The 24,075-nt window shown below is 43.6% G+C and overlaps 1 protein-coding gene across 1 annotated transcript in view; it reads right to left on the minus strand.

Annotated features, from left to right (window-relative positions):
• The window catches only part of HYDIN (HYDIN axonemal central pair apparatus protein), a 437,603-nt gene that overhangs the window by 45,001 nt on the left and 368,527 nt on the right, over nt 1-24,075 (minus strand). The window contains exons 55-65 of the mRNA XM_082606776.1: nt 21,807-21,906; nt 20,011-20,110; nt 18,221-18,389; nt 17,464-17,702; nt 15,510-15,627; nt 9,463-9,667; nt 8,504-8,739; nt 6,443-6,594; nt 6,141-6,330; nt 2,477-2,579; nt 1,972-2,250 (exon numbers count right to left, since the gene is read on the minus strand). Coding sequence (XP_082462902.1) covers nt 1,972-2,250; nt 2,477-2,579; nt 6,141-6,330; nt 6,443-6,594; nt 8,504-8,739; nt 9,463-9,667; nt 15,510-15,627; nt 17,464-17,702; nt 18,221-18,389; nt 20,011-20,110; nt 21,807-21,906 — 1,891 coding nt within the window. The remainder of the gene's footprint in view (nt 1-1,971; nt 2,251-2,476; nt 2,580-6,140; nt 6,331-6,442; nt 6,595-8,503; nt 8,740-9,462; nt 9,668-15,509; nt 15,628-17,463; nt 17,703-18,220; nt 18,390-20,010; nt 20,111-21,806; nt 21,907-24,075) is intronic.

The raw sequence follows: 24,075 nt of genomic DNA on the forward strand, positions 1-24,075 counted from the left end.
GGCAGTGAGTCCCCTCTTGCCTCCTCTGCAGGCTCACTTCCCCATGGAGGCAGCTCCTGAAAGACATTGTGCCTCACCCTCATGCAACCCCACCTTCCTTGGATGGTTATACTGGAAACGCCTGGAGTCCTTCGCCAGCAAGCTTTCTCTCCTATAAGGGAGTCTACTTATCCACCCATCCACCCACCCACTCTGGCCCTCACCTCCATTTGTACAAAGGAAAACATAGCTCCCCACTGCCCGCCCGCCAACTCCATTTGTTTGGTGAAACAGTACTATTAAGGGCTGGAATTGCCACACAGAATACAGAAGTCCCCATTAAATTTGAATTACAAGTAAATGATGAGTAATTTTTAGTATAAGTATGTCCCATGCAAAATTTTGGGACACAAATATACTAAAAATTATAGTCTATTTAAAATTCAAATTTAATATCTAAAATTCAAATGTAATGGGGACTGCTGTGTTCTGATTTTCTAAATCTGGTAACCCTATTATAAGTATGAAATCTGATTTCTGAACTAGGGTTCACTGCTGGCTCCTGCTTGACCCCTGATAAGAAAGATGCCACCCTGTAGCTACAAACAGAGGTGAAACACCAGATACATGAGAAGCACTGATTTTTTTTTTTTTTTTTTTTTTTTTTTTTGCAGTGTGTGGGCCTCTCACTGTTGTGGCCTCTCCCGTTGCGGAGCACAGCCTCCAGACGCGCAGGCTCAGCGGCCATGGCTCACGGGCCCAGCCGCTCCGCGGCATGTGGGATCTTCCCAGACCGGGGCACGAACCCATGTCCCCTGCATCGGCAGGTGGACTCTCAACCACTGCGCCACCAGGCAAGCCCAGGAGCACTGATTTTAACCCATGTTGTATGGACTGCCTAGGGCTACATTCCAGAACTATAATTAAACTCCTAGAGAAACTGTGAGACTGTTTATAACTCACTTCATAGCAGTCAGCCAAACAATTAGGGTGTTTAGCAAATGCTTTTTTATAATAATGAAGAAGTAAATATTTTCCTACCCAAAGAATATAATCGGGCTTCCCTGGTGGCGCAGTGGTTGAGAGTCCGCCTGCCGATGCAGGGGACATGGGTTCGTGCCCCGGTCTGGGAAGATCCCACATGCCGCAGAGCGGCTGGGCCTATGAGCCATGGCCGCTGAGCCTGCGTGTCCGGAGCCTGTGCTCCTCAATGGGAGAGGCCACAACAGTGAGAGGTCCACACACCGCAAAAAAAAAAAAAAAAAAAGAAAAGAAAACAAAGAATATAATCAACCAAATGAAGCCGCAGTGCTTGATAAACTGCAGAGCAGCATGTCTTAAGCTCTAATGTTCACACAGATCACCTGGGGATCTTGTTAAACTGCAAATTCTGATTCAGTAGGTCTGAGGTGCTAGCAAGGCGTCTGAAATTCCCATTTCTAACAACTCCCAGGTGACGCTGATGCTGTAGGTTCTCAGCGCATTGAGTAGTGAGGCTGCAGAGAATGGTCTTCCAGAGGTGGCACAAACCTACACCTTCTCTAATTAAACCAGCCCGCCATTTCTCTTAGAATGTCTAGGGTACATGATACAGATGAAACAGGATGCCAGTGCAAGCCAGCTAAAAGATACAGACAGGGAAAACTACAGAGAGACATGTATTCACTTTTCAGCTAATCTGGAATTTGAATTTCTCTTATTAGCTAAATTGGAATTTGAGCTCAAAGAATAAGCTCCCTAAGGGACAGGCTCTCTTATTAATTACTCTTTGGAACTCCAGGCACATGCACACTGATGCTCAACAACTGTTCTTTGAGGGAACACATGGATGAATGCAGTGATTTAGTCAGGCATGAAGGATCATACAGTAACAAAGAGGAGATTCAGTCCTAAATTCCCAGGAAGCTAGCCAACCTGTTATTTAAATTTCATTCTTATTTAAAATGAACCACAAGCCAACAGGTGTCAACACCTCACTGCTGCTTCTCTCACCTGCCACAAAGTCTTCCATCATGTTTTCCTCGATGATCTCAGAGATATCTGAGGCCTCCTGGCTGGAGGAAGCCACCAGCCCATGGATGTTGTCCAAGGTGATGTCATCCTCGTAGCCTTCTCCCACCATGTGGATGACCGTCTCCTCATACTGGTTGTTGATTACTGACAAGTGGATGATGCTTGCCATTCTCCCAACCTTCTGGGAATGGAAAACAACATCAAATTCAGCTGTGTCTCCAGGAGGAACAACCAGGGAGGCTGTGTGAGCCTTCTTTGCTGCAACGAGAAGAGAGAGACATGATCTAGAACCAGATTAAAGGAAGACGTATCCATAAAGACCTGGACTCAAGGGAATGCAGCCCTCATGTGGGAATGAGCCTCGCCTAGAGAGGCCATTGGTGACGAGACTGGGCATCTGACTCTGGCTGGGTACACGTTAGTCCTCTAACAAAAGAGCTACTGGGACCCATTGCTCTCTAGAAGATACACTTGCCCTACTTACCTTTTGCTTGTGGTTTGTTTTCCTCTATGATGTAGATGTAGGAGGTGGATGGCTTCCCCTTCAGGGAGAAGACTCCTAGTTGGTCCTGCAGGTCAACATGCAACTGGCATAAGGGAAATAAGATTGAGTGTTAAGCTTACAGGCTGCTCATGAGTTCTGAATTGAAGTGAGATACTGTGCTGTTGGGGGAGTACCCCAAAAAATCATTGAGCCTAGTGCTCACTTTTTCGAGTTTCTTACTAAGAGAGATATAATAAATATTATACCTGGAGAGGACAAACAAAAATTTAGCTCAGTCCTTGCTATTCAAATAAGGAACCAGAGGTCCAGAGAGTATAGGTGACTTTCTGGATTACCCAGTCAAAACGGGGTTGCCAAGGTCTCTGTTATTGACAGAGGCAGTTGTGAAATATACACTAGACTAGTAAAATGGAAATGAATATTCGTCATTCTATGAGGGCTTGCATGGATGTGAGTTCCTAAAAACCAGTATCTTCTAGGTACTAACACATTAGTTGCCTGATAGTGTCATGCTGAGCGTCCTACCAAGATAAGAGGAAAACCAAGGTGGACATCTGACTTACTTGGAGAAAAGGGATGCTTTACAGCCCACTGGAAGCCATGTAGCTGATTAAAAAAACCTAAAGCCATATATCATATTTTATGTATGAGGAACCAGCAGACATTTTTAGAAGATAAGTAATGCTGGCACCATCATGAATAAGATTGAACAATATAAAAAATGAGGCACGAAGAAGAAATAGTGACATCACATAGAAGCTCCTGAGATAAAAAAATATATATTTAGAAATAAACTTAATAAGAAACTATACAGAGGAATCATATGGAAACATATTGACATAAAAGAAGATGTAATAAATGGGTTGGAATCCTAAATGTTGTTCCTGGTGGAGAGCCTAAATACTCTAAAAGTAGAAATTCCCCCCTAAATAATTCATAGGAATCCCAATAGGATTTTGTGAGGAACATTATAAAATGATATCTAAAGTTCATCTGAGAGACTGTTAAAAAATCGTTAAGAAAGATTAGAAAAACAGGGAATGGGTGCTAATACATTTTATAAAGCTACAATAATGGAAACCATGCAGGGTAATGGTAAACTAGGTAATGTGGACTCAAGACAATAAAGAAATGCAAAACAAAAACCAAACAAACAGCCCCCCCCCCCCCAACGATTTCAGAAGCATCACAGAGCTAAGAAGATAATGAAGAATAACCAGGCCAACGTCTGGGATGTCTAGAGAGGCCAGCCTAGCCTTCTGGGCTGTTTTTGACCTGGGGCATTTGCCAGTCGGGAAGAGGCAGATGGGAGGCTGAACTGTGCTTTCCTGACGGTCTCTTGGTGTTAAGAGGGCAAAAGTCCTGTGAGGGGTGGGAGTGTCTTCTTTGCTCTAGACTAGGACCCCAAAGGTCTGCACAGTAAGACAAAAGTTAGGCTGGATATAAAGCAGCTCTCCCAAGGATAGCAATCCTGCTCAGAGTTATCTGTCTAACACAGAAAATCTCAAGCCCTAAAACCAGTTTAAGGTGATCCTGCATTTCTAGTGCCCCCAAGTGCTAGGCAGAAGCAAATGAAAATTGTCTCTGAAGAAAAATACATCCTTAGCCTAATTATTTCTAAATTAACTTTTCAAATATAATACAACACATGATCAAAAATAACCAGGCACATGAGGAGACAAGACAACATGGGCAAAAATGAACAGAAGCAGCAGATATCAGAATTAGACCCACTGGGGCTTCAGATTTTGGAATTATCAGGTATAGACTGCAAAATGGCTGTGATTACTGTGTTCAAGAAATAAAAGTCTGACAATTTTGGGATGAAACTAGAAATCATAAAAACTGGTTATGCAGATTTGAAAAACAATCTAATAAAAATTCTAGAACTGAAAAATATAATAACTCAAGAACTGAATGGAAGGTTTAATAGAAAACTAAATATAGCCAAAGGGAGAGTTAATGAACTGAAGGCAGGACAAAAGAAATCATGCAAAATGAAGCCCAGAGAAAAATGGATGGAAAATATAGTGAGGTTGTGAGACATAGAGGAGAGGATATAATGAGAAGACCTTCCATACATTGACGTGGCTTCCCAGAAGGAGAGACGAGACAGAATGGAATAGAAACAATATTTGAAAACACATATAGGAATTTCCCAAAATTGACTCAAAACATCAACTGCAGAGTCCAGAAGCCTGGTGAATTCCAAGAAAAATCAATTAAAAGAAATCCATACCTAGACACATCATAGTAAAACTGCAGAAAACAAATACAAAGGTACAAAGCCAGGGGAAAAAGACTGCCTTAGAGGAACATTTTTGACTTATAAGCTGACACCTCAGCCATAACAATGGAAACCAAAATACACTGGAATAATATCTCCCATTTGCTGAAAGAAAACAACTGCCAACCCAGAGTTCTACAGCCAGCAACATTTACGTTAAAAATAAAGGATAGGGCCTCCCTGGTGGCGCAGTGGTTGAGAGTCCGCCTGCCGATGCAGGGGACACGGGTTCGTGCCCCGGTCTGGGAGGATCCCATATGCCGCGGAGCGGCTGGGCCCGTGAGCCATGGCCGCTGGGCCTGCGCATCCGGAGCCTGTGCTCCGCAGGGGGAGAGGCCACAACAGTGAGAGGCCCGCGTACCGCAAAAAAAAAAAAAAAATAAAATAAAGGATAAATTGAGATTTTCAAATAAAAACTGAGAGAATTCACCACTAGCAGACTTGCATTAAGGAAATATTGAAGAGTATTCTTCAGTAGGTAGAAAAAGGATCTCAGATGGTAGGTTGGAGATGCAGGAATGGAGAGCAGTAAAAATGGTAACTTCTGGGTGAATCTAAATGAGTCCTAACCACATCAACAACAACTGTAATAATGTCTTGTAGAATCCAAAGCCCCCCACACACTGTCCCCTCACTGTCCCCTTCTATTTTTATCTCTCACTGTTCTTCAACCTATACCCTATGCTCTCACAAAGCTGGTGCTTACTAGTTCCTATTTGTACCTTATAATTTTTTTTTTTTTTTTTGCTTCTGTGCCTTTGTCTTTGCAGTTTTCTTTCTTTGCCTAGGCTTCACTCACTGCAATGCCCACTTACTGAAACCCAGCTATATCCTTCGACGCCCAGCTCAAATGTCATTTTATAGTGAAATTTTCCTGGATTCCCCTAGATGGGAGTAGATTACTTTCAAAAGTCCTACAGTTCTTTGTGTAACATTTACACAATCTATCACTCTTTTTTTTTGTAAAATAAAAACATAATTGCTGAACCAAAAGTCCCTTCTGACGTTATATCTCTCACCCCTGATGAAGTTTCTTTCTTTTTTCATTATTACAAATGCAATGTTCGTTACAGAAAAAAAGTGAAAAAATAAGGAAGACACTCAGAACACCCATAATCCTACCTACTCAGCTTGGTATATTATCATTGCTCACTGCCTTGCACAGTAATTATCAGTGTACTATGTAATCAGACCACGCCTAATTCCCCTCTGCATGTCCCATGTCTTACCCAGGTTAACGTATGAGGAACATCAAAGAAGTCCTCACAAGTTAGGGATGGCAGAAACCCCAATGTCAGAGGTCTTGCTTCTGAATGATTCTCCCTTTTCACCCCATGCTTCACCCTCCAGCAGTACCTTGGCAGGGATGGTGCCACTGTTCTTGAGGACAAGAGGCAGTGTCTCTGAATGACCAAGCAGAAGCCTCTTAAAGAGGAGCAAGGGGTTTCCATATTGGTTATGGAGAATCGGCCGCACAACGGTCACTCGAGGGAGGTTCCCCTCTCCAACAATATCAAATATGAGGCTTCGATTCTTGGCCAGGTTGCTGCAGGGAACAGAAAGATCAAGGCCTGTCAGTCTAGCATGGCAGGAATGACATTTCACAGGGAGTGTGGCCTACTGCCCTGCTGGAGGAGGGGCAGCTGGGGAGCCGGTACCTGGGCAAGCCGTCCAAGGTGGCCTCAAAGATACACTGGTAGGTCTGCATGGCCTGTGGGGTGAAGGACACCGTGGCAAAGGCATGCGAGCGGCTGGCAACACACATCTTGTTGGGTTCCACTTCAAAGATGTCAGTGATGCGGGCAAAGATCTGGATGGGGGCGGGAGGAAGCAGGGATCGGTGTGTGTGCCACTTTGCATTTGCACAAGGCTTGCTGCTCACCTCTACAAGCCCTGCTGTGACATCTCCCTCCTCTAAGCTCTGCAGTAGGCATGTCCCACTGCTTGCACAGTCATGATCCTGGAAGGAGCGGCCTGGGTACTCAGGGACCCACCCCTGAGCAATAATTGGCCAGACCTGTGATCTTGGACTCAAACAGATGAACTAAACCATATCTCAGATAGTCAGATCCCCTGGCCACCCCACCACCCCACCCACACAAATAAATTAAGATGCCAGAGACCCCTGGTGGTTGCTGACGTGGGGCTGAGCTGGAAGCCAGACTAGAGAAAGGAGCAATGGGGACACCATGTGTGAGAAACACATGGCTCTTGGCAGTTGGGGAGCCACGGCTGGTCTTCTGAAAGCTGAATTTCGGGTGACAGTTCCAGTCCCACAGACCTCTGGCTACATGCTGTGTTCTGCCCTGTGTGTGAGGTCTTGGATTCACTGAAGCAAACCTTGCTATGTTGGGGCCATCCTGAGTGGGTTTCTGCTCCTTCTAACTCTAAGAGCTTTGGCTAGAACCACCTTCTGCAGCATTTTCTCTGCTCCTGTCTTAGGGCAGTGTCTGGGGAAGACTGTAGGGACTGTAGGGACCCCTGGAACGGCCTCAAAAGGATTTTTTATTCTCATGGGAGGCAGGTGGGATTCAAGACTGACTATTCCTTCTTGTTCTTAAGCTGAGAGCGTAAGGTTTCTTTTCTCTTTCCAAGGAATAATCTGCAAATTAAGGAGGAAGATGACAACATAATGCCTGCAAATCCCTGTTAAAAACCGATCTTTGTTTAGAAATCAGGCTTGCTCACTTTTCACGTTTTTAGAACAGAATAGGGAGAAAGCTGCCCTTTCCTGTCCCAAAAAGGTCAGAAAGTGATAATAGTCTCTCAACCCGTGTCCCTCTGCGGTGACAGTCCCCCGGAAATGCACACTACTTTTGGCTCTAGACTAGACCAGCCCTCTCGGCCATCTCCCTACCACCATCAGCCATGAGAACAATACCAACTCTGGGGCACAAGGGCCACCTGGGCCGAGACTCTATCTTCGGGCAGAGAACTGATGTGGCTGAGCTGACACTAGGCAGTGTTTGCAGTACATTGACTAGAAGTTACGGGTGAGTGAAACCCACTGACTCAGCCCTCTCTTTTGGTACCCTGAATTTTCTGTTCCACTGTGAGGGAAAAGGGTCTTAGTATGGTCGGACTCAGACAGGGAAGGCCATTTTGGTCTGGCAGACCCCGAGATGGACACTTATTATTTACCTTGCACGTAGATGAAGCTTGGCTTTAAACCAAGCCTTATATCCCTAGGCTCTGGGACCTAGGGGAAGAATTTAGCATTTCTGAGCCTCAACCTCCCCAACTATAAAATGGGGATAATAATACAAAATCTGATACTACAAACTTCTGAGGATGAAATGAGATAAAAAATAAAAATCACTTAGCACAGTGCTCAGCATACAGCAGGAGGTCAATAAATGCTCACCATTTCACCTTACACTTATAATCTGACACCCCCCAACTCTCCCTCGCCAGACCAACATGCCACCTGAGCAGGCTTCATGACCCGATCTTTGGCTCTCCCCACAGTGCTTTGTCCCGTAGACACATTAGTGTTTGATGGAGGAGTGCACTGTTCCGTCGTGTGAACCAGTTTATCACAGAGGTACCCAGAGGAGACGCCCACTGGGATAAACATATGTCCCCTCATATGACTTCCAGGGGGCCTGAGAGCCAGATAATCCCCATTCACAATACAGGCTCCAGAGCAGGGGTTTCCAGGAGCTCTTGCCCTGGCTTTATGCCAACCATGGTGGGCCAGGGCCACTGGGGCTACTCACCTTGTTGGAGATGGGCTTAACCACAATGTTCACGTCACAGGCGATCTTTCCCACGTTGGAGATCTTGAAGCGAGCCTTGGCCTGATGGCCCACCAGGACATTGCAGAAGATGAACTTGTTCTCATCCTCCACAAACAGCCCCCCGCTCTCTATGGTCTGCAGGATGCTGTACAGGTTGGCGCTGGTACAGAGTTGGTGCTCCTCAAATATCAAGGTGGTGTTGTCGGTGACGAAAGCTGGGGAGTGGAGGGAAGACTGTGAGATGAAGGCTGAGAGCTCGATTCCTGCTCTCTGTAATTCCTAATTTGGAGGTTTAGACTCCAGCAAAGGACAATCATAGAGGGGAATTCACACAAGAAGGTGTGAGGGATGGGACAAATTCTGTCTTCTCTTCCTCTTTTGGACTGCTTTTGCTGGTCTCCAGACTCCAACCACCTTTTCCTTCCAATGGTAAGCAGGATAAGGTCTGGGGTGAGCTGAGGAAGGGAGGAGGCATTTGGCCCACTTTGGTGAGAGGCCGCAGGGGACCTACAGCCAGCGCAAGAGGAGCTGACTCCGTGCTTCACCTGAGATCTTTCTGGGTTAAAGTTGTAATACACTCAGTCATTGACCACTGTTCTCTGTGCATATGTTACAGGGAGTGGCCTGGCCATGAGCAGGATTCAGTGTTTCTGGGTTCTGTGCCATATCCCATTGCACCATGATTCCCAGGTAACACTATCCATCTGAGAATCCCAGACCAAACTCAGGAAGACCAGGAGTTTAAAGCTGCACATCCCCTTCTAGGTGTGCACGCCCTTAAGTCTATAAGGAAAAATACGGCTGAAGACACCAGAGGAAGATCTAAGGTCCCAAAGGAAGAAGCCCAGCCACGTCTATTAGGCATCTGCAAGGGAGGGGGGTGCTACAGAGGAAGGAAGGTCTTGTAAGGGGTGCTGTCCCATCTGAGTGCCCAGTACCTGGCTGACAGGCTTCGGCCAACAGGCTGTACGGAATGCCAGTGGGCTGGTCTCTTGGGTCTCGGTCAGAGATATCAATCGCTATACATTCCTCACATCTTCCCACAGGGTCAGCCACACAGTCAACGGTCACGACCTGCATTCCTCCGGAAGGGATGGAGCCACACCCAGGGTACACGGTGAACATGCCGTGGGTGAAGCGAGCCTGCAGGAAGGGTGGGAGGGGCAGGAGGGGTAGAGGCAGCGTGGGTGGCAGAGTCTGAGCCCTTCCACCAGAGTCATGAGATGGTGTCAAGAGGGACTGGATGGGGGGGGGCTCTCCCCACAGGCTCTCTCTGGGCCCAGCTCTTCTCCTGGAGGCAGGGAGAGTCTGGGGGGGGGGTCTTCAGGGACGGGCTCTCTTGGCACTTCTTTCTATGCACATTCCTTCTGAACAGTCATGGTTAAGTGGGGGTCTAAGGGAACAGACACATTCTACATAGTACAACACTTACCCAGATGGGAAACAGGGGTTAGGATTATGGACTTTTGAGTCAGATGCTCCTGGGTTTGAATCGCAGCCCTGCTGCGTATTAACTGTTTGACCTTGGACAAGTGACTTCTCTGAGTCTTATTTTATCAGTAAAATGAAGCTAAAGATTTTACCCTGAGATCACCGGAGGCTTCAATAAAAGAATGTGTATGAAGCAATTAGCAAAGCATCTGGCACAGAATCTGTGCTCAAAACATGGGGTGTTATCATGCACTTCTCTGGTTCTTAGGAGCTTCCTTCCTTTCTTATTTTTTTGCCCTCAGGCTTATTGAGATATAATTGACATATAACATTGTATAAGTTTAAGGTGTATGACATGATGATTTGATACCTGTATAAATTACAAAATGATTATTTCAATGACTTTTAACAGCTACCAGGAACAGCAGGATTTCATTCCTCCATCTTTCTGGAGCCCCTCCCTCCATACACACCTTAATTGTAGTGTTCACCATGTTGCTTGTCAATTGCTTATCTACCCTCTGCCTTTTATAAGTGTTTAAAATATTTCCTCTACATCCTTCTAGAACCATATCAGACAATGTTATAACTTTTTCTTTGATAAACGTAATTTAGAAAATTCAAGAGGAGAAGGAAAGTCTATTGAATTTACCCACATAATTGCTTGCCATGTTTTTTCTTCCTTCTTGATGCTCCATGATTCCTTCTTTTATTGTTTACTTTTTGTTTAGAGAACTTCCTTTAGCCATTCTTTTAGGAGAGATCTGCTGGTGACGAATGATTTTAGTTTTCCTTCATCTGAGAATATTTTGATTTTCCATTCATTTCTGAGGGATACCTTTGCTGGATATAAGATTCTGGGTTCACAGTGATTTGCTTTCCGCACTTGCAAAATGTTGTGCCATTTCCTTTTGGCCCCTATGGTTTTTGGTAAGAAATCTTCTGTCATTAAATAGTTTCCCCCCCTATATGTAAGTATGTAAGGAGCCAGTCCTCCCCCATTGCTTTCAAGATTTTTTGTCTTTAGTTTTTAGAAATTTGACTATGATGTGTGTTGCTGTGGATTTCTTTGGGTCTGTGCTGTTTGAGATTTTCCCAGATTCTTGTATTTGTAGGTTTAAATATTTTGCCAAATGTGGGAAGCTTTTAGCCATTTTTTTCCTTGAGAACCTTTTCAACCCTACCTATTTCTTTTTCTTTTATTTTCTCTCCTTTGTATTTATTTATTTGTTTTTTTGGTGTCGTGATCTTTATTTATTTGTGGATTTACGTTATTAGTTACGTTTTAAGACAAACATGAATTTCCATTCTTTGAAAACAAAACAGCTTTGTAGAGGTTTATTCTGAATTATTTTACACAAAATAAAAATAAGGAAATATTTTTGTACATTCACATGATAGGACAGTTCATAGGAATCAAAATTATATTTATGAAAGGTTTTAATGACTTAGGAAAATGCTTATGAGAAAGGTAGGTGAAAAAATACTATAAAGTTATTAATATATTACCTCAATTATGCACATATGCCAAATATTATCAGTAACTAACTCAGGGTGATGGGATTAGGCTTTGTTTATGCTTCTTTCTATCAATATTTTACTTTTCAACTAGAGTAAGAAAAGACTATTTTCCTTTTATAACAACACTAAAAAAACACTAAATGAATGAGATAGATAATCAACAAGGACACACTGCATAGCACAGGGAACTCCACTCAATACTCTCCAATAACCTACATGGGAAAAGAATCCGAAAAAGAACAGACACACGTGTATGTACAAACAAATCACCTTGCGCACACCAAAACTAACACAACACTGCAAATCAACCATACTCCAATATTAAACAAAACAAAACGAAACACTAAATGAGAGATTCATGAGGAAAAGCCTCCATCTATGGTTGCTTTCCATTTATCCAAAGAGATGAGATGGAGGAGGCAATGTACCAGGTTTATTCAGGCTGATCAGTCCCACCAAAGGGAAGAGAGGCAGCGTGCTCAACTCTCCCCAAATATGCATTCCTAGTTTGGCTCCTAACCCTTCTCCAAAGAATCTCACTCCTTCTTTCTCTCCTTTCAATATCCCCTACCCTGACCCCACCATCACCACAAATTCCATCAGACTTTTCTCCAGAGTAGAATTAGCTAGTCCACCATTGCTCGATAACCAGTTATGATTTTTCTTCATTTGCATATGCTTTTAAAATAGCGTATTATACATCCTCCGTATTATATATACGTATATCCTACAAGGACATTATAATACCCTTAAACTAAGTGGAGACTTTGTAACAGAGTTTGGGCTGAATCCCCTGCTCCACTTGCTTGCATGCCAGCTGTGTTCTTTCCTTACTTCTCTGGTGAAGTAGTAGCCAGAATGTAAACAGCCATCCACGAGCACCTCCTCCTTACCCTACCTGTGTCTATACAGGGACTTTCTGACCTTATTCTCTCAAATGCACTAATGTAGTATATTTCTAATAACATAGCATACAAACTTTTACATTATTATAGCTCTACAAACACTGTAACCCAATAAAGGTTATTTCTTGAACTATTAAGCAACTAAGCAGTGTAATTACTAATACATTTCCCTCTTTAATACAGTACACTTTCTTTCTGGAGGTAAGAGTGGAGAAGTAGAGCAGAGAGGAAGGAAGGAAGAAAAGAAGAAAGAGGAAGAGGAGGAACCATGGAGAGCCTCCCGAAGTTGTAACTACTTCGGGAAAGTAGCATAAAATAAAGCCTCTCCAAAGTGACATAAAAAATAGAATGCTTCTATTCTCTTTGTGTCACTCATCACCCAGTAGTCCTGGGAGGCCCTGAACTACAGGGTACGAACCCCTGTTTGATGCAAAATAAGAAAGAGTATTGCTACACCTTCTGATAAATTTTAATTAGTGCTGTTCATCATATATTTTTAGCTCTTTTTTTGAACACATGCTTATTACATTAAACCATGTGACTTCTTTAGTCAATGAATTGTGAGCGGAAGTAAAGGGGTCACTTTCAAGAGGTGATTTTAAGAGACAATGTATAATTTATCACACTTTCCGTCTGCCATGGCAACCCAAAAGCCTGGGTCTGAGTGTACGGGCAACCCAGCGCAGTGTCCTCCTTCCTCCCCCATAGACATTAGTGAGAAATATTGAATAGAATTTTGTTGTTTAAAGCTATGATAACTTTTAGGGTTGCCTGTTACCATGACAATAACAGACCCTGACTGATACTTATACCGGTTTAAGTTAATAGCAAACGCTGGCTTGCTCCGCAGCCCTACCTATTTCTTACCTCTTTCTGGAACTCTGATGACAGGGTTGTTAGATTTTTTGTTACAGTTCCACAGGTCCCTGAGGGTCTGTTCATTTTTTTCCCATTAGACTAAACAGACTTTCAGTAGACTCAAAACAGTCTATTTTCTCTTTTTCTTTAGATTGGGCATCCTAAGACACCTAAGATTGGACACCTCTTGTAAAGATGTCAACATCCTAATCCCTGGAACCTGTGAATATATTACCTTACATGGCAAAGGGACTTTGTTGATATGATTAAGAACCTTGAGATACGGATAGTATCCTGTACTATCCTCAGCCCAATGTAATCACAAGAGTCCTTAGAAATGGAAGAAGCAGACATAAGAGAGTTAGAGGGAGATGTGACTATGGAAGAGGCTGGAGTAATGTGATATGAGAAGGACCTGATCCACCATTGTTGGTTTTGAAGACGGAGGAAGGGAATCATGAACCAAGGAATGCAGGTATCCTCTAGAACATGGAAAAGGGAAGAAAGTGGATTCTCTCCTAAAGTCTCTAGAAAAGAATGCAGGTATCTTGCCAATACCTTGACTTTAACCCAGTGAGACCTGTGTCAGACTTCTGACCTACAGAACAATTTAAACAAGAGAAACAATTTGTATTGCTTTAAGCTACTAAGTTTGAGGTAATGTGTTATGGGAGCAATAGGAAACAGACACAGGAATTTCTATTTTTCTGGCTTCAAGTTCACTGAGTCTTTCTTTTGTTTCCTCCATTCTGTTGTTGAATCCATCCATTGAGTTTTAAATTTTGGTGATTCATGTTTTTCAATTCCAAAATTTCCATTTGGTTCTTCTTTATATTTTCTCTTTCTTTGCTGAGACTTACTATATTTTTATTTCTTCCAAGCATATTTGTAATGGCTTTTTGAAGCATTATGTTGGTTGCTTTAACATCTTTGTCAGATAATTCTAACATCTTGGTCATCTCTGTGTCGGCATCTGTTGCTTATCTATTTTCACTTAGTTTGAGATCTTCCAGGTTCTTGGTATGCTGAGTGATTTTCAGTTGAAACCTGGACATTTTGCGTATTATATTGATGAGACTCTGGATCTTTTTAAACTTCTGTTTGAGCTGGCTTTCCCTGACACCACTCTGGCAGGGGAGGGGGGAACACTGCCTTGTTAGCCAGGTGGGGATAGTAGTCCAGATTCTCCACTTGGACTTCTTAGGGTGGGAGTTCCAGTTCCCCACTAGTCTTTGACTAATATTTCCCTTGTGGGGAGGGCTAAGAGTGTCTCATTACTGTTCTGATGATTCCATGGGGTAGGAGGTCCCCTCGGGGGATGAGAAGGTTGTCTCATTACCACTGGGTTGGAGTGGAAGTCAAGGCTCCCCATGTGGTGTTGCCATTGACAATGGTGGAGGTGATGGTGGGTAATGAATGTCTGGCTCCCTACTGAGTGTTCTTGGACATCACTTTGGCAGGGGGTCAGGGCACTTCATTATAGCCTGGATTGAGTGAGAAGTCTAGGCTCCCCACTGGCCTTTGCTTGAAATATGTGGGGTAGGACCACAGATTTCTCTGTCATGTTTGACTGTAATATTACGGTTCTTATCTGAAAGTTTTCTGTCTTGCTAGGCTACCTTTTCCCGGTCCTTTGGCTAGTGGGAGAAGGCTTTTGTTGGGGCCTTTTTTGGTCTGTGCTTGTTGATGTTTCTGGATTGCTGGTTCCCTCAGCACCTGATCTAGGGTATATGAAGCAAAAAGAAATCTCAGGGAACTCATCACTGTGATGTCTATTGGGTCCCAAGGACCCTAGCTGGTGTGATTTTTTTCTCTCCATTTTTCAGTCTTCTATGTTTGTTTTATACATAATGTCCATGGTTTTTAGTTGTACTTAGTTGGAAGACTAGGGAGAAAGATGTCTACTTCACCTTACCAGATGTAAAAGTCTTCAAATCTCCTTTTATTTAAGCCAATCTGAATGGGCTTCTATTTCATATCAACAAATGATTCTTGATTGAAATACTTATGAAAAGTAGAAACTAATTTTAAAGCAATGAGGAGCCAATGAAGGTTTTAAAGCAAAAGAGGATATCCAAATTAAAAGCCATAACTCCTTATTTCAAGATGAAAGTGATATTTCATTATAACTATTTAATATTCCTGCCATAGTAGGAATATTCAAAATTCAAATCCTGCTATCCTAGGGAGGTATTTGTTGCTAGAACTAGTTGGCAGGTTTCTGTTGCTAGAACACAGGGGTTTCTGTGAAAAAGGAAAAGGGTGCTCACCTGGTTTGTGACATTTGCATCTTTCTGAACAGAGTCAGAGAACTTGGTTGCCTTAGAAGGTCCAGTCCTGTAGAAGCTCTCGCTTTCCTGGGATCTTGCACGTCTAACATGGCTGACACTGATTAAAGAAGCAAGAGTATACCCTCAGGTTAGGGTGGTCATTAAATACCACCTGCCTGTCTGCTTGCAAGATCCCTTCTCCTTGAAATGGAGGAAAGGGCCTTTCCTTGCCCAAGAGGGCATCAGGGAGCATAGTCAGCTTATTCATTATCAGCCAAACTCATTTAACAGTTGTGAAAAAAGTATGCAGAAATTATACGTATTAAATATGATTCATAAGGACATTAAGGATTACTGCAAGTAAATAATAATTTAAAATGTTTACTTGAGTTCACTGGAAAGTTGTGTGTGGAACTTATTTGTAGACCTCAAATCTTTTATCACTTAAAAAGCGCAATGGCAAATAGATTAAATTCTGTCCCTCTTCTTCACATTTAGAGTCACAGTGTTTTTAAGACTTAGTGTAAACAATAACACAAATACAGGTTTTGGTAGGTGTTCACTTCACTCGAAACTAGTTTACCCAATAATTGGTTTTTTAGAGGCCAGTTCACCTAAAATACTCAAATGTATTTGAGGTACAATTTTAAACTTTTGAGAGTTTTATATATTTGAGCATTCACTTGCTTAATGACCAGAACAACTGGAGTTTGAATGCTTTGCATGAATTTGTGTATGCTAAGATGAAAAATAAATTAAAATTAAAACCAATTTAAAGCAAAACAAAATTATAATATCTATAAATAAACATTATTATATTATAAAATAAGTAATAAAAAATTAGGTTGAAATTAGATTTGGAAGAAAGAGACTTTAGACAGTTTAATTAAAAATGTCTTGGGCTTCCCTGGTGGCGCAGTGGTTGAGAGTCCGCCTGCCGATGCAGGGGACACGGGTTCGTGCCCCGGTCCAGGAAGATCCCACGTGCCGCGGAGCGGCTGGGCCCGTGAGCCATGGCCGCTGAGCCTGTGCATCCGGAGCCTGTGCTCTGCAACGGGAGAGGCCACAAGAGGGAGAGGCCCGCGTACCACAAAAAAAAAAAAAAAAAAAGTCTTAATATGTTCAAACTTTGCCAAAATGGAAGAGGAGATCGACAAAAATATAAAACAATTACAAACAATGTAAAGCTGTATGTCTGATTTAAAACAATTAATTAGAAAGTCAATCTTAAATTACTAATTATTTAGAAAGTCAATTCATTTGAAAGTCAAGACAAAGTACCTGGGAACTGGTAAAAAACCATCCCTAATTTGTCAAAAAAAATATGACAAATAAAAGCCAAAAGCACTCAGAAAGGTAAATTGTTTTGATTAATTGATTGACAGCCACCTTTTGAAGAATACAGAGTTTTACTGTTGGAACAATTATTAAGTTAGCTGTTGTAATAAAGTGTCTTCATGGGGAGAAGGTAAAAACAGTCCCAGGAAAGAAGGCCTCACCAGGCTTTCTCTAGTCCAAATTTCCAGGGTACCCTTTGCCATCCCCCATCATGAAGCACAGCTATGATTTCTTTTGATTTAGCTTGCTGTTATAAATCCTACAGAATGACAGATAGGACAATGACTTACTGGTAAGTAATGTAGCACACTAGGAGCACCAGGACAACAGACACAATCCCATGCAGAAGATTTTACATTTGTTCAATTAAAATGTATCATATATTGGACAGCAGTTGGAAAGCATGTGAAGTTTGGAGTCAGACATGTGGGTTCAGAACTGAGATCCACTGATGATTTCTTCCATAATCTTGGATGAGTCACTTCTAAACCTTAGTAACCTTACCCACAAAAGGGGATTGGGGGTGAATTTAGATAAACTATATGAAAGCTTACTGTAAAATATAAAGCACTAATTAACCAGGGAATGGTGTGAGTTAAGAAAATACTTGTCTTACACTTTCTTTTGATGGAGGGAGCTCTCCCCTGTCAGCCTATAAAGGGTGTATTTGAAATCGATTACACCTTGATTTTCTATGGTGAAGGAGGAGCTTTTACGCGTGCCACAGATCAAAGCCCCAAAGTTGATGATGGAGGAGGGGCTGATGTTGTATTTGGAGAACACGGCATTCACAGAAAACTTAATTGGGATGCTGGCAAGGATTTCACCTTCTTCTGAGATATTGGGCTCAATAATCTAGAAAGGGAAAAAGGATTGGGAAGATGTCAGCCACCACCACAACTCCAGAATTTCCATGACTGTCCACTTCATTCCATATTTTCTTCATTGACCTGAAGCCAAGTTCTCTATATCATTCTCTTTATATTTTTGCATCATCAATACGAGTAAATGCTAACATAAAACTTACCGTGTGCCAGCCATGGGTCAACATGCACCACGTGTGCCTCCCATTTTCACTTCCCTTCTCTTCCTTTGCACTTGAAACTCAGTTTCCTTATCTCTGGTCTGGTCTCTTCCGAAGACCAGGGGCCACATTTCTGCTCTGGGGTTGTCAATTTCTGATGACTCTGCATACCTCCCACCCGACCTACCAGTGCCTGTACTTCCCTAAGCCCTGGTGTATCCTCTCTGGCTGCCACCAGGTCAGCACTCCCTTTCCCCTCCTGGAGCATGGGTTAGACAGTATATGCTTCCTTTCGGCGTGAGTCCCACGAGCCTGCCACCATGTGAGTCCTCCCTTTGAGCTCGCTTACCTGACAGCGCAGAACTGGCTGGTGCTCGATCTTCACTTCCTTTTTTGCACGGAAGAGCACCTGGACATTTGTGGGTTTTTCCGTTGTGGTCAGTGAGCCCTTCTTGGGTTGGACTGAGATCATGGAACTTATATTGGTTGCTGAAATCCCTAAGGAGTCCACAGAAAAGCTGAGAGACAAGAATAAAAAGTCAGTTTTAGTCATTATCTAGGGAACCCAAGACACTAGAGATGAGACTCTAGACTGTTAAGTGCCTGCCATGTCCCCAGCCCTGTTTAACCACTATGCGTAGCAGTGTTCACTGTGCTTTGTACTCTGTGACCACCCCTCCTTAGCCAGGATTGACCAGGCCAAGCATTGGTGCTTGAGGCAAAGACAGCCATCTCTAGCCTGCGGTTAAGAGGGGTCCTTGCAGGAGAGCTGTGTCTAACAGGAACACGTGATGCTGGATAAGGACCAACTAAATCGATTCATTTCTCTCCCTCCCTGTCTCTCTGTCTCCCTTCCTTCCTCCCTCCCCGCTCTGGGACTGAATGCAGCACACATAGAGGCAACAGGGATGCAGAAGCCAGAAGATCTAAGGAAGGAGAGAAAGGGCGGGGGCAGAGGTCATGCAACAGAGGTGTTCAGAAGTGAGGCCACAGCCCAATGCAGCTGAGGTGAGGGGTCACAGAGAAAAGCTGACTCATGAGATGCCAGGGGGACTGGAGCTGGAGCAAGAAACTGAAGCTGAGGCGAGACACCTGGAGTTGCCATGGGGACCCACATGTTATCCCCAGTGGGGTCCAGGAGACCTGGCCCTTCGTTGCTATGTGCATGGTGCCTGTGCTTCCTCACTGCCCTGCACATCCCTTCAGTGAACCCTGATCACTTACTCCAACCCGAGGGTGACTCTGTTCCATGAAGCCTAAAAGAGCAGACCTGACGCCCTGTCATAATCTAAAACAAAACTCACAACGGGCAGGATTCCATTCAGCACTAATTCCAAAGTGACTGTGGCTTTCTTCTAGGTTTGTTTAGCTTTTATTTATATTTATTTATTTCAATTTAGGGTTCTAAGGAACGGTAGTATTGAGGTGGGACTGCTCTAATTTCAGCAATCTCTGAACTAAAGCGAAATTATCATGAATACACTGAATGCCTCCAAGTCTGCCAGGGGGAAGTTCCTTTATCAACTCTGAATTCTTCTGGGGGAAGGATGACCTTCCATAAAATCTATTGGCCACAGGTGCTGGCACTGCCTGAGGGACCTCCTCCCTCCCTGCAACCAGCATCACTCTTTCCTCTCTGAGAAATCTCCCTTATTTAGTGTTTCAGTTTTAATCTCAAGGATGAGCACAAACTGGAGCTCTATTCCACCGGGCCGTCACTTGGAGTCTATAATACAGTAGTTCTTAAAATTAAAAAAGAAAGCTGGAAAATCCCTAGGTCTTAACATGAAATCCTACGTAGACCGCCAGCTTATGAAACAGAGAGGAGCTGAAAGGAGGGCAGGATGGCTTAAGGCCAGGGCCGCCATCTCCGGTCTCTCACTCCACCCCTAAGACCATACCTCACCCCAGTATCTCCTCCTCCCAACCTCCCCCTGAGGCTCTCCCCCAACCCCCAGACCCCTGTGGCTCCAGGCTGTAGAGCAGTTGGGATTCTATTCATCTGAAGCCAAGAGAAGCTAACAGCAGAGATGGTTCTTGTGATTTCCCTGATCGACTTTTAAAATAAATCTCTCAGGCAGCACACTTCTTGCCATGAGTGGATGTGGATGACCACATGCTGGATGATTTTTAGGTTACCTGAACATGACCTCGTATTTCCCACGGTTCTTCAGTTGCAGGGGCTGCTTCACCTCCTCCATGACCCTCACAATCCCAAAATCGAGGCCTCCTTCAGTTCCTGCAGAAGCCAGGGGCCGGGGTGGGGAAGGGTGGGAAGAGTGGGCATGGCAGTGAGAAGCAGGGGAGCTTCCGTTTGAAGTTCACACGGAAACTCCATGGCGACAATTTCAGAGAATCTGTTTTCTGAAAACACTGTGCCTAGAAAAGCCTCTTGTAATTGAGCCTTAGTAAACAAACAACAGTCACTGCTCTTGCGCCCAGTTCAATGGGGTGGCTCCCTCTGGCTTCTATCCTAGGACCACTGTTCTTCCTTTCATGTCTCTCATTAGCTAAAACTCCCAGTGTTGAAAAAGATTTTTGAATCATGTGTATAATATTCAGAATTGGGATATAACATATACATGTGTATTGTTATACTTTGCACTACGTCATAAACATTTCCCCAAACAATTAAAAACTCCCCATGAGTGTGATTTTTTTTTTTTTTTTTTGCGGTATGTGGGCCTCTCACTGTTGCGGCCCCTCCCGTTGCGGAGCACAGGCTCCGGACGCGCAGGCCCAGCGGCCATGGCTCACGGGCCCAGCCACTCCGCGGCATGTGGGATCTTCCCGGACCGGGGCACGAACCCGTGTCCCCTGCATCGGCAGGCGGACTCTCAACCACGGCGCCACCAGGGAAGCCCCATGAGTGTGATTTTGATGGCTGTATGATATACCATGATGCGGCTGTTTCGTAATTCACGCTATTATTCCCACAAGGATAACGTCCCACTATAGGTAGACATGTGGGGTGTTTCCTAATCTTCCACTGGTATACAGAATGCTGCAGTAAGTGTTGTCGTATACAAGACCAATGACATCCGGGCAAATATACAGCTTTAACATTCTATGAGTCTTGCTGAGTAGGAGACCTGTCGGAGGAAGGAGGGCCCTAACCTGGGTGTTGGCGCAGCGTGGTAGGCAGAATAATGCCCTGCACCACCCCCGCTCCCTCCCCTGCAAGATGTCCACGTCCCAGTCCCTGGATCCTGTAAATATGCTAGCCTACATGGCAAAGGGGAATTACGGTATTAGATGGAATTAAGACTGCTAATCATCTGACTTTAAAATAATGGAGATTATACTCGATTCTCTGGGTGGGCCCCAAGTAATCACAAAGGTCCTTAAAAGTAGAAGAGGGAGACAGAAGTGGGAGAACCAGAGAGATGGCAGCGTGAGAAGGACCTGACCCAACATTGCTGGCTTTGAAGATGGAGGAAGGGGACCATGAGCTGAGGGATGTGTGTGGCTTCCAGAAGGTGGAGAAGGCAAGGAAACGGGTTTGCCCCCAGAGACTCCAGAAGGGGAGGCAGCCCTGCCAACACTTAGCTTTTAGCCCAGTGAGATCCATTTTGGACTGCTGACCTAAAGAACTGTAAGATAATAAGTATGTATTGTTTTAAGCCATAAAGTTTGTGGTAATTTGTTAGGGCAGTGATAGAAAAGCAACACAGGCAGGCAGGTAAGAGCTCACTCTCAGATGACTGTTCAGAAGAGAGCTCTGCAAATTTTATATTTTGACCACGGCTTGTCGTCTCCAGTTGGAGAAATTAAGATTCATAGTAACATTGCTAACATCACTTGAACTTGCGTGATTACTATTTACCTAAATTCCACCTCTCTCCCCAACAACCACTGATCTTTCTCTACACAAGAAACATACTGCCTAAAAGATGTGACCTCGAAACACCCTTTCCTTGAAGCAGTCAACAGACCTTTGGGGAAGGTGATGTCCAAGGCAACGTCGTAGGACTCTGCAAAGATCAGGATGTTTTCAATCTGAACGACACCAACGAGGTTGTCTGCGTCTAAAACCTGTTGGGGTAAGAGAAATTGTTTTGTAAAAGCAAGAGCCACAAGGTGCTTGGAACTATGGAACATGCAGGAGGAATCGTGAAGAAGGGGCTATGGTAAGGAACATTTCTGAAATGTATTCAGCTTTTGTTTTCACTGAGCATTTGGTATAGGATAAGTGTTCTTCCTAACACCCTTTGGGGAAGGTTGGTGTAGACAATCAATACAAGGATGGGGAAATGGGACTGCATTTTCCACCCTGTCCACTTACTGGGTTTCAATTATTTGCACGATTGTCACTACCTTACTGAAGTTTGGGTTGTGAGTATACATTGCAGGAAAGTGTTCTTTGAACTTTCAAGTCAAATAAACCTGAAGAGCATTTTTCTGACAGTTGAAATGAAAAACTTTTATATTCTAAATTGTCCTTGCTTTACTAATTTTAAAAATCTGAACCGTTCTGTTCTTTGTCTCTGATTCAACCTATGAGTCAGATTTTTCATATGAAATAAGTGCTAGATTTTTCACACAAAATAAGCGTTTAATGTTTCTCTTTTGGAAATTTCAGATTTAAAAAAAACGAACATCATTACTATTGGAAATGTTTTTTAAAAAAAAAAAGCAAGACTCCTAGCCTCCAGTGCTACCCTGTCCCTTCTGCTGTCATCCCTCGTGGTAGCACCTCCCTCACTGTCCTGAAGAACATCTGAACTGGTATCAGCTCTCAGCTGGATCCAACTGTTGACTCTTGAGACTAATCATGGGCAATAAAGGGTCTGTGTGTCAAGGGGAAGAGCCACTGGGCAGTGGGTGTGGCCCTCCTGCATCCGCCTGGACACCACCTGCCTCTCTGCTGAAGCCTCAATTTGAAAAACTAAGTCACCAGCTCCCCATTGCTTGTGTTTTAGGTGCCAACGGGGAAATCTGTAGCTGTCACCAAAAAAGTTTTAATGCAGAGTTTCCATCTTATCTTTCATCAAGCATTTTGCCAGTGTTTCACAGAGCAAATTTGACTGCTTAAGTTGACCTTCTTTCTTTTGATACTCAAACTCTGACAGAGATGACAAGAAGGGCTGGCAGCAGGAGGGAAAAATAAGACAAAGAACTTGGTTTATCAGATCCAGAATTTATATAGTTCTTTCCTACTGATAGATACCAAGTACCCAGAGCATTCTATTTCCTTTGCTTCCCTGCTTGGGGGTGGGGGGCAATTAAATTTTGTAATTGAGGAAAATAAGAAGGAAAATTTAAGAGGTGCAAAAATCAATTAGAGTTCACCACAGCGCTTTTCAAAGGGACCAGAAAGCAAGGCATTTCCTCGTATAGATGTTGAAGGAATGTAACCTGGGGAAGGGAAGCCTTAGACCACTTTGGGGGCCTGAGGGGAAATCCACTATGTCTGCTTTGGTTGGAACATATAGGAATGTGATGTCAGTTGTTAAATTACACAAATGTTTCCATACCAGTTGATAAACAGCTGTCATGATGACTTCTCCAAGTGTCCCCTTGATGCTTGCCTCCTGCACCCTCACGCTTCATCATGGGAAGCCCTGGGCTCCCCATGATCCATTAACTAAAGGATGAAGCTGGCACAGCTGGGACCCTACACCTGCTGTGTGGCCTGGATTCATTGTGCAGAGACCCCTGTCTGTGTAGAGACTGGTGTTAAAAATGCTGACTGTCACCTCTGGGATTCATATACATTTGTGGATTGAACGAATCTATCAGTATCTGTTTTCAGCTATATGAAGGGCTGTCAGGGGTAGGTGATAAGACAGATTAATTAGATCCATTGACTGGCCCCAAAAAGTAGAAACAGGATTAATGTGCATAAATTACAGGGAGAAATCTGAGTACAACCCAACAAGGCACTAACAGTCTGACATGTTCAAAGGAAGATCAGGCTACTCGGAGATACTTGGTAAGTCTTCTATCCCTGGGGGTATTCAAAGAGAAGCTTGGGTGACTTCTTGCTTGTTGCATTTTCAGCTCAGGCATCAAAAGTCAGTGACATTCATTCATTCATTCGTTCATTCATTCAACAGATTTTACTGAGTGCCTTTTACATCCAGGCCTGTGCTAGACACTGGGGATATGATAGGGTAGTGAGTTGAATGATGGCCTCCAAAAGGTATGTCCATGTCTTAACCCCTGGAACCCGTGAATGTGACTTCATTTGGAAAAAGAGTC

This window comes from Mesoplodon mirus, assembly GCF_964341445.2.
Source record: "Mesoplodon mirus genome assembly, chromosome: 19".
Lineage (NCBI taxonomy): Eukaryota > Metazoa > Chordata > Mammalia > Artiodactyla > Ziphiidae > Mesoplodon > Mesoplodon mirus.